The 11498-nt window shown below is 36.2% G+C and overlaps 2 protein-coding genes across 2 annotated transcripts; one reads left to right on the top strand and one right to left on the bottom strand.

The window, feature by feature from the left end:
* The first annotated feature begins 84 nt into the window (after positions 1-84).
* LOC101253461 (transmembrane 9 superfamily member 7) lies at positions 85-4097 on the top strand. Its single transcript, XM_019211535.3, has 7 exons — positions 85-292; positions 1433-1597; positions 1705-1814; positions 1923-2031; positions 2120-2232; positions 2339-2489; positions 2579-4097. Exons 1-7 carry the CDS (start codon positions 185-187, stop codon positions 3734-3736), a joined length of 1914 nt encoding a protein of 637 aa, XP_019067080.1. The 5' UTR covers positions 85-184; the 3' UTR covers positions 3737-4097.
* Positions 4098-4788: 691 nt separating this feature from the next.
* On the bottom strand, positions 4789-11498 carry TBG1 (beta-galactosidase). The gene is given in 19 exon segments (NM_001247536.2): positions 4789-5291; positions 5429-5765; positions 5850-6055; positions 6239-6349; positions 6415-6525; positions 6720-6829; positions 7014-7123; positions 7237-7409; positions 7547-7711; positions 7796-7914; positions 8683-8770; positions 8871-8976; positions 9082-9170; positions 10032-10175; positions 10273-10365; positions 10461-10527; positions 10602-10714; positions 10802-10897; positions 11037-11498. Coding segments are annotated over 19 exon segments (2508 nt in total). The 5' UTR covers positions 11196-11498; the 3' UTR covers positions 4789-5180.

Genomic DNA, 11498 nt, shown 5'->3' with positions numbered 1-11498 from the left:
ATCATTTACAAAGCATATAATTTTTGTAATAATATATTTGATGTCTCAATTCTTATATAAAACTATATAGTAAAAACAGGAAAAAAATGAGATTAATATCAAAAACGGTGAAGCATGGAATTTTGTATAAAGTTTTCTCTTAATTGAACTCTTTTGTCATTTTCAGCTGTGTGTGCAGAGAAGCATGGAATTACATATAGATCGACGAAAATTATGCTTCTTCTTCTTCTTCATCATCTCCTTTACGCAGTCCTTTTATCTTCCTGGTGTTGCTCCTCGAGATTTTCAAACTGTACACCACCCTTTTCCCTTCTTGATTTGTTATTGGGTATCCATTTTTGGATGATTGAGACATTTTTTTTTTATAGTTTTGGGTGTCCATTGATTTGTATCCATAATCATTTTTTTGAGTGATTGAGACATTTTTCGAAGTTTCGGTGTCAAGTAATTCATACCCATGATCAATTTTTTGAATGATTTTTTGAGGGCATTTTTCAGTTTTGGGTGTCAAGTAATGATAATCATTTCTTGAAAGAAAAAAAATCAGAGATTTTTCGATTTGGGGTGCCCACTAATGTCCTTCCATAATCATTTTCTTGAATAATTTGATTTTCACCAACTGTTGAATATGTGATTGCAAGTGGATGTGATTTTAGTAATGGGCGTGAATTCATATGGTGGCTTAATTGAGTGGTTGGTTGTAGTAAAGGATGTGATATTTTATATCCTATGTTGATACACTAATCCTAGGAAAATAAGTCACTTTTGATTAATTTTGCTGAAGTTGAGCTCAAGTTCCTCTGGATTTGCTTATATGATATTATCACAACTCTTTGTTACAGTGAAGGCAGTTTTTACCTGCTATACATATATATATATATATATATATATATATATATTTGTATCCTCTATATATAGACCGCGTAGAGATGGTTAATGTGTGTGCCCCTACTAAATGGCCTGCTTGAATGACTGTGTCATGGCAAATGTGTGATAAGATAAAAAAAAAAAAGGTGACTAGTTCAGTGTGAACTCAACGGAGAAATGTGGTATAATCTAAAGCTCTGAGATATCCTTCCCAAAGAGAAAGAGACCCTTTTGACCGTTTCTTTTTATTGAATCAGTTTCTTTTGAAGTCTTTATAAGTTTGTCTATAGAAAATCCCATTCAAGAAATATTTGTCATTGCAGTGAATTTATACTAGTTGTGGGGTAGAAACATCTGAGCGAAGATCACTCAAAAGATGCTATTTTTTGCTTTGTTTGGACTTTGGGTGTTGTTATATGTTATGTGATATGTGTTTATGATTTCTGTTTGATTCTTCCCACTTCTAGCGGAAAAGAACAAACGCTATGTAAAGGAACAACTCTTTGCTGCTTTCTCTGCTATGTATAATTGTGTAAAGAAGCTGTTCTTATCTATGTTCTTACAGGGTGATCCACTTAATATCAAAGTAAACAAGCTGTCATCTACAAAGACACAACTACCATATGACTATTACTTCTTGAAGTACTGCAAACCTACTGAAATTTTGAATAGTGCGGAGAATTTGGGGGAGGTTCTTCGAGGGGACCGAATAGAGAATTCAGTTTATACTGTAAGGATATGCTGTTTCCTTCTAGTTTGAAAATGACACTAAAAATGTTTGTTCATGTACTTACTAGTGAATTGGCTGAGTTGTATATGTTGTAAATTGATTCACAGTTTCAAATGAGACAAGAACAGCCATGTCAAGTGGTCTGTCGACAAAAACTTGTTGCTGAATATGCAAAGAACTTCAAGGAAAAGATTGATGATGAATACAGAGTCAATATGTACGATAAATGTAGTTTAATTTTTCTTTTGCAGTTCAGTCCCACCATGCTCATGTTTTTGCACCACCATAAAAAAATTAACTTTGATCATTCAAATAAATTATGCAGGATTCTGGATAACCTTCCTGTTGCTGTTCTTAGACAAAGGCGAGATGGGAGTCAGTCAACTACTTACGAGCATGGTTTCCGTGTTGGGTTCAAGGGAAATTATGCTGGGGTTAGTGCAATCACTGGACTAATATAGAATGATGACATAATACTTGCTAACTAATCTAACTGTTGATGCATTCACTTGCTTCTGCCAGAGTAAAGAGGGAAAGTATTTTATCAACAACCACTTAAGCTTTCGAGTCATGTATCAGAAGGATCTTGATACTGATACAGCTCGTATTGTTGGGTTTGAAGTCACTCCAAATAGGTTTAGATGCAAACCTGTTCCTTTCTGTTTGTATTCAAATTTTGTATTCTTGGGGAAGGTATAATTATTCCTGGATTTTCTTCTCTCACTTGATTTTTCTTGACAGCATTAAGCATGAGTACAAGGAATGGAATGACAAGAACCCTCAAGTGACGACGTGCAACCAGAATACAAGAAATTTAATTCTAGGTGGTGTTATACCCCAAGAAGTAGATACAGATAAGGAAATTGTATTTTCCTATGATGTTTCCTTCAAGGTATCTTCATATTGAACTGTTATATGTCTCCTACTTCAGGCACAAAACCATTATTTATCATTTGCTGATCTTTTATCTATTTTCTGCAGGAGAGTGAGATAAGGTGGGCTTCTCGTTGGGATACATACCTTCTCATGAATGATGATCAGATTCACTGGTTTTCCATCGTAAACTCTCTTATGATTGTCCTCTTCCTTTCTGGTATGGTTGCGATGATCATGATGAGAACTCTGTACCGAGATATTGCTAACTATAATCAACTAGAAACACAAGATGAAGCTCAGGAAGAAACAGGATGGAAACTTGTTCATGGAGATGTTTTCCGCCCTCCTATTAATTGTGGATTATTGTGTGTTTATGTTGGGACTGGTGTCCAGATATTTGCGATGACACTAGTGACAATGATGTTTGCTGTGCTGGGTTTCTTGTCGCCTTCTAACCGTGGTGGACTTATGACTGCCATGGTTCTGCTCTGGGTCTTCATGGGGTTGTTTGCTGGCTATTCTTCTGCACGTCTTCATCGAACATTCAGGGGAACACAGTGGAAGAGGATTGCCTTGAAAACTGCTTTTATGTTCCCTGGTATACTTTTTGCTGTCTTCTTTGTACTGAATGCTCTCATCTGGGGAGAGAAATCTTCCGGAGCAGTGCCTTTTGGGACTATGTTTGCTCTTGTGTGCTTATGGTTTGGTATCTCAGTGCCTTTAGTGTTTGTTGGCGGATACATGGGCAATAAAAAAGTGGTCACTGAAGAGCCGGTTAAGACAAACAAAATACCTAGACAAATACCGGAGCAACCATGGTACATAACACCTGCGTTTTCAATTCTTATCGGTGGTATTCTTCCATTTGGAGCTGTTTTCATTGAGTTGTTCTTCATTTTGACTTCCATATGGCTGAACCAGTTCTACTACATATTTGGCTTCCTTTTTATAGTCTTTCTGATCTTGATAATCACGTGTGCGGAGATAACAATAGTTCTCTGCTACTTCCAGTTGTGCAGTGAAGATTATTATTGGTGGTGGAGATCTTATCTGACTGCTGGATCCTCTGCATTGTACTTCTTTCTCTATTCTGTTTTCTATTTCTTCAGCAAGTTGGAAATCACAAAGCTGGTTTCAGGAATCTTGTATTTCGGTTACATGTTGATTGCCTCCTATGCCTTCTTTGTGCTAACGGGAACAATTGGTTTCTATGCTTGCTTCTGGTTTGTTCGGAGGATCTACTCCTCTGTGAAGATCGACTGATCAAGAGATTTTGAAATTTACGAAGGGGTCATGTTGATTGCATCGGTGTTATACTTGCTTGTGCTTTGTCCAAAAAAATATACTCCTTGGTGAAGATTGAGTACTGACCATATCTCATAGTATGTAGTGGTATAGTGAAAATGGTCTTACTTTTGATGACTTCGATATGTAGAAAGAGTTGCAAAGTTTTTTGTTTTCGTTTACTTCATAGGACAGACAAACAAAGGCTGAAATTTCCAGCCTTGTAGGCTTGATTTGTTTCTTTGTCACTCCAGTTTATTTTGTTGGTTACATTGTTGACACATTATTTGTAGCTTTTAGCAATACATCTGGTAGAATTTTACCAGAAATTTTGCCTACAGCAAGCTTGGAGCACAAGGCTATAATTGGTTCTGAACCCATATGTTTGGAATTTGAGACCTCTGGTGAAGCAATCCTACCACTGCATCACATGGTTAAAAGATCAAAAAGGTGAATTAATCTTGACAATCTTTACGAATTTATATCAAGTTTTATACCTTTTTATTTGACATGAATATTTTTCTTCTATTTAAATTGAAAAAAGCTATGTTCATCGTATAATTATGTTTAAATGAGTTATCAAAGTTTGATGAACCCATAGGAGGTGTTGAAAAATGACATGACATACCATTTTCAGACAAAACACTCTCATTGTGGGGGACACAGTACCAGACATGTCACCAAGGTGTCTTTCTTATAGGCATACTTTGGACAACTTGAATGGGCTGGGCGGAGCCACCTTAGTCTAAGGGTGTGAGCTAGTGCACACTCGAAGGGTGTGCACCTTCGTTAGAAAATTATGAGACATACAGATATTGAATGTATATTTAATTTTGAACGTCCTTAATATTTATGCTATATTTCTTTCTGAATGTGCTTTACACAGCATTTTCATATTTAGTTTGTTCACTTGCATAGCTGTCAAGAAACAAAACTTTTGACAGACATGTTGAAACATCAAAATATCTTGACAGACAACACATTCTAAGGAACAAAAAGTGAAAACATAGTAATTGAAAGAGCTTGATGGTGTACTGCAACATAGTAAAATGCATTTTTCAATGTGCAAAGCAATGAATTATTGCTTGCTTACTTACATTATGATTGTATAATGTAGAACATCATGAAAGCAAAATGCTTTTCAAGTCTCTCTCACCCTAACACAAACAAAATTTGCACATCGATTCATCAAGAATCATATCTGTATGTGTAATTAGACGAAACCTTACATGTACAGAATCTTTCGTCAATCATCTTCATAATCAGGTGAGCTTTGATCAAAGAGGTGTGTTGCTTAACTGTACAACTTCAACCCCAGCAAAGCCAAAAAATGGTAGTGTGGGTTAATGGATGTCTAGTAGCTCGTTTGAAAAATGTTTATATGAGTGGTTCAAGTATTTTTTCACTTGTATACTCAGAATCATCAACTACAAATGGCTTCCACTGAGAGTTTCTTTAGAACGTTTCGACATGGATCACCTCCAAAATTCTCTGGTGTTACCTGTACTGAGCAAGACTCTTTCCCAACACAATTCTGCAAGTATAGTAATAATAACCAATTTAAGATGCAAATAAATCAGTCTAGTCTAGTTCAGAGATCGTTAGGAAAAGACACGGATCAATACCAATCAGTTTCTCATGTCAACTCATCAAATTATGATTCATAAATACCTTTTTGAAAGCATCATATGAGCGCGGAGCATGGCAGCTTCCCTGCTGGAAGTTCCCACAAACTCCCTCTGGTGTTCCAAAGCTTGCAAATTTGATTGAAGAAATCTTCTGACCAGGTGCACACTTAAGATGGGCTTTAGGTCTGAGAGGTCTGTCAAACTTACCAGATACTAGCCTCTGCCAATTCAATAACTGTGGTTGCCACTCATATATATCAGCACAAACACTCCCTATTTCTCTTTTGACTAAAGTGATTCCATAAGGATCTCCTCCCCATTCCTCGAATACAACTAACAAATTTCCAGTAGGATACAGCCAAGACCGGGGTACGTGGTACCTGAATTTATGAGTCTCAGTTAAGTTGGAGCTTCGTGTTACTGTTACATCAGAGTAAAATTCAGTAAGTTTTGTCATTACTTACCATCTTTGTGAGCCCTCACCACAGTTAGTTAGGCACTTTTTCTCATCAAACCAGCCAGTATAGTTACAGACACTACAACTTCCAGATGATTTATATGCAGGCCAGTGGCGTCCGAGGCTCTGACCATTTATCCATACTTGACCTTTGCCCATGGTATTCATATCTAAAGCCAAAGGTTCATTTCCATCTGGAGCATTGAATGTAGTCTGTAAACACAGAAAAGGGATTTAGTAGGCTTCTGAAGGAAAAGAAATTTGAATTCTTGATATGATCCATGTTGCTGTAAATGGCTCCGTAAAGCGTAATCCTTTTAAGTAATATTACTTTCTTATTGAAGGATAACTTTTACTTTTAATAACTAAAAAGGTGAGAAGACATGAGTTATGCACCTTATACCAACTGAGTGGCTGCTTCTGAGCCACTAAAGAGCCTTCCACCCACTCCACGGATGGGCTACCACTGAGTGAATGAAGACTCAGGGCTTCTCCTTTTAGACCAACCTGGTGAAACAAATAAAAAGTCAGGTAGAGAGGCATTATAAGCAAACAATTCTAAAAAGACAAACCTTGTAGAACCATTTCTGCCATGTTAAATCTCTTGTTCCTTCATTAAGTCCATTAAGTGAAACTGGTCCAAGAACACCAGCATTCCATGTCTCAAAATGAGGGCCAACGTTCTACATTCAAACACATGTAAAAGCAAGACATGTGATGAGCATATTTTGGAAATGCTGAAGTATAACTCTCAAAATCAGTTTCACTTTAGTGCAACGCATAGAACGAAGCAACTGCCATGAGGCGATAACCAGGCATATGTATGATCGTATGCACGTGCAATAGAGAAAGAGAGGGTGGGGAGAGAGGGGCATACCGGAAGACCAACAGCAATGCTTAGCAGAGAAATCTTGTTCACACCAGCTCTCAGATTTATACCGTTGCTGAAAGTTAGTTTTGGGTTTTCTAAACTTCCGTACACAGTTCCTGCAAAAAGTTTGGATGAACGGAAACGTTAAATAACAACGTGCTGCTTGACTGGGACATCAATTTTTCGTCTTGCACCATTCGGGACATAATTGCAACCAATCAAAAGCCTGAACCTCCGATATAAAACAGCAAAACAAAAAGAGACTCAAACCACAGTTGTATGTAACAAAAGACATCAGACCTGCTAATTGACCATTCACGAATACATGCAATGCATGGCCAGCAGAGAAGACAGTAAGCCAAGGCCAATTTCCACTATTCAAAAATCCTTCTGTTGGATCAATCTCAATGCTGCGGGTAAACATTATAATTATAAACATGTGAGCAATCTAAAGTAGTTCAAGTGTAATTAACTTCCTTATTTTGTTTGTGAAAGTGATACCAGAAGCTACTGAAGCACTTACTCAGTCATATACCACAAGTAATCAGATACATCTCTTGTGATATTAATCTGCTCCAATAACCCAACAACTGTGAAAGTGTCGTCTTCATGCGATGCTGCGTCTTCATTGAATGACTCCCATGAGAATCCTCTACTGACTGGAGTCATCTTCATCTGAGCACTTTGAGCACCAACCTTTACATTGAATTAAGACTGTGCTGTCAGTTTTCTGGCTGTGCAGTTACGTATAAGGCATTCTCTCAAGAAAGTAAAATATAAGAAAAATGTGAGATATCAACACATGTACTTCAGGAGAAGAGTTTTTTTCTCACCCTTGCAGTATTATAGACAGTGTTCTTGCAGTCGGGAAGAATGCTGATAGACCAGGGTGGCAAGTTATAATGCATGTTCCCAAATGCCACTTTAGCAAAAGAGTGCTGGTTGTAATTTGCTAGGAAGGCAGCGCAGGCCCCAGACTCTGACTTGAAAACACGTGCCTGTAAGAGAAATGAAAGTTTGTTTTCCCCTCAATTCTGGTAATGATGATATAAACGTTTCAGAGGAACCCAAATAAATGTCACCTCTTGATAGTTTCCTAAGGATGTCACAGTTGGATCTACAGATACTAAAGCTGGCTCACAGAGCTTTATTGCTCTATGTAGATCTTTCAGATGACCCCATTTAGGCTGCCGTAATGACCCTGAAGATCAAAGGGAAAAAAGATCACTTAGGCAAAACGATTATTTCCACTTCAGTTACTCTTCTTTTTCATCTTTTACATCTTCTTCCTAGTTCTAATCATCGACTTGATTGTAAAGAAACCTCAAAAAAATTTCTCAATAGCAGTAGACTAACTGAACAACAACATAGTATGACGTAACTTTTTATCAACAATAGATTGACTGAGAAACATAATTTCATTTATGATGAAGAACAGGACTTCCAAGTAATTAATTTAATGGAACTGCTAGCATCAGTAAAGCTACCAAAAGTGGTTGAACTTATTCTATCAAACTTGGAATTCATCAAGTTTTAGGAGAAGCAGAAGACATTGCTCTAAATGCAGATTGCAAGCCTAGTACAACAGGTACATGGCCTTCTGAACTAGAATGACTTGAATAAGTGATCAAAGCATTCAGTCCAATATACAGCAATGATTGTTTTCGAGCAAGTAAAGGTGTACAACATGGAAAACTAATATTACATCCAAACAGAAGCACACATAATTTGGTCAAGGAATCAGAAATGGAAGCGCTGACCCTCACGCATGAGTGAAAAAACTTATGGAAAGCAGTGTACTAATATAAATAGGAATAACAAGAAAAGAAAAAAGAGTTCACAGGAAAAAAAAATCTCTTTTCCTTAAACAAATGGTAAGGAAAAAAACAGGAAATAGAATTTTGATCCATAACCATCACATTACATTAAAATGTTACAATTCAAACATAGATTTAAAGAAAGAACGTACCAAATTCATCTAGGGGTGCATCATAATCATAACTAGTAGCAATAAATGGGCCACCAGAAGTCCTTCCAAAGTTTGTTCCTCCATGATACTGTCCAAAAAAAAGGGGAACAAACAAGAATTGTAGGAAAATGTATATTTCTTGGATTCAGAAGAAACATACTTCTAAATGTCAAAGACCAATGAATTACCATATAGTAATTGATGAAGGAGCCTCCCGTTTGTATAAATCTTGCGACAGCAAATGCCATATCCTCTGCAGGACGGTAAGGAACTGGACCTCCAAATTCGGTAAACCTGCCAGCATGATCAAAACAGAAAATCATCCCATCATGAACTCTAGCAAAGATGTAAATAAGATATTATCAGCTATTGCTTATGAGAGATGAAAATGCAGTTTACCAGGCTGTCCAGGCTTCAGTCCACATCTTGGGTTTATTAGCCTTATTTGGTGTGAAGTAGTCACAGTAGAAACCATTGCAAGTATTAATCTGAGCAGGGAAAAGAGATACATTAAGGTAAAATATCCTAAATACCCGAGAAAAATTGTTTTAGGAAATAGGAACAGAAGACATGCTAATACTAGTTATTTTTCCAGGATGTTTTAAAATATTAGTAAAAGTAGCTATTCAAACGGGAAAGTACAGCATCTCTTTGATTGTGGTTTGATTTAGACAGGTAAAGAATGTTCTTTTGCAAAACACTAAGGGGTCGTTTAGCAGGGTGTATAAGAATAGTGTTGAAGAGGATGTACTAGCAACACCAGCATTACTAGTAATAGCTATGCCAAGATTATTTCTTATACATTGTCTAGTTTGTTGTATTAAAAATAACATGCATGGTATAATTTCCAAAAGAAAAGATATTTGATATAAAATTACCCTCCACAAATACAGTGGAAAGGATGTGAAAATGGTTTTGAGGGCAATTGAATCTTTAACCATGCTAATACATACAATTAAAACCCTTGCATTGCTAATACATGGTTTGCCATGTATTAATTATACATTGCATAATACCAAATAGAGTGTATACATTACTTATAAATAGGTTGAAAATTTTTACCAAACAAGGTAATACACAAAATTAATGAATGCATTATTTTTTCGAATGCATCCTAGCAAATGACCCCTAAGAAACAAACATATTCACAAGTGTGTGATTACAAGAGTCAAAGGTCACTGAATATTTTTTTAAGAGACAAGAAAACAGATAGGAGTAGGAACAAAAGCCACCCCCATGTGCAGGGACTAAAACTACTTTATTTAATTAATTCATCAACATCTAGGTTATTGACAACTGACAATAATTTTTGCATAGAAAATTAATGAAATTATATAGAATCTACTTACAATAGGATCAGGGACATCATCTTGCTTGCACATGATCCATGGGACACCAGTGCCAAGATCCACAGCCATTTTGGCTGCCCATTCTGAGTAAACTTTACCAGGTTCACCTAGTTCCCACTCCATAGGTCCATATTCATTTTCTATCTGTCAAGAAAATTCAAAGACAAATATCTTCATCAAACAAATTTGCAAGATTAGTGGAGAAAATGATAACAAAAGATACTGAAATTTCTTTAACAACCTGAGATAGAATAATTGGACCACCCTGAGTTTCATAGAGCTTTTCTGCTTTCATCATATCAACAATCTTAGTAGTGAACTTTTGCATTGCAGCCTACATTACAGCATTTACACAAAAGAACATAACACCCAAATTAGAAACCAGACACATTGAAATGAAGTATTTTTCATATAACAACTTGATCTAACCTTGAATGGCTCATTGTTTGTTCTGAAACTAATACCTGGAACATACTTCAGCCAAACAGGAAAACCCCTGAAATAAAAACAAGTAATATGAGCAAGAACATAACTTTATGCTTATATGGGTGTCATAATTTCAAGCCATACCCAAAATTCCATTCAGCACATGCATAAGGTCCAATCCTAAGATGCACATAAAGTCCTGCTTCTTGCACCACTTTAATGAACTTCACTAAATCATACCTCTCTTCAAAATAATACTGGAAAGAAAAAGAATGTTAAATACTAGCAGCAAATGATGAAAAACATGAAAAAATTGGGGAAAAAAATTATTCTACTTTACTCACTTTCCCTTCTTCAGGCTCATGCCCATTCCAGAAAACATAAGTCTGTATAACATCAACTCCCCCTTCTTTTGCCTTCTGAATAAGATCTGGCCACATCTGTGTAACCCCAAAACAAGGAAAAAATTTAAACTTTTCGACACCCATTTGCCAAAAAAACAATCTTGAACAAAAACATGGAACATCAAAACCAACATATGAAGTAAATTTTATTTATTTTTTTGACATGAGAGTATACCTCAGGGGTGCTTCTAGGGTAGTGAATGGATCCAGAAATGAGAATTTTTCTTTGTCCATTTACAATGATAGCTTTATGGTCATATGAAACAGAAGCAATTCCACAAGAAACCCATAAACACAATAACAACATCAGCAACATTGCCATCCAAAAACCCATATTTGTCAACAAATCAAGAATCAAGATTGTGCCTTTACAAGGCAATGAACTAATGAACTAACTTCCTCCCTACCCCCACAGCTTATTATTCTTTTTTTTTAATCAAGTTGCAAACTTTATTCTATTCTTGCAATTATATAGAGATTGGGAAAAAAAAAGTAGTGAAGGGAAAACAGCTGTTTTTGTTGTCTGAAGAATTTTCTTCTTTTTTTTTTCTCTCTTTTTTATGTTTATTCCATTAGTCCATACTTCTTTTTTTCCTTCTTCTAGGCTCTAGTGCTGAGCAAAAGAACAAAGAAAAAA

Source organism: Solanum lycopersicum, chromosome 12 (genome assembly GCF_036512215.1).
Source record: "Solanum lycopersicum chromosome 12, SLM_r2.1".
NCBI lineage: Eukaryota > Viridiplantae > Streptophyta > Magnoliopsida > Solanales > Solanaceae > Solanum > Solanum lycopersicum.
This window is presented reverse-complemented; position numbering and strand designations above follow the sequence as displayed.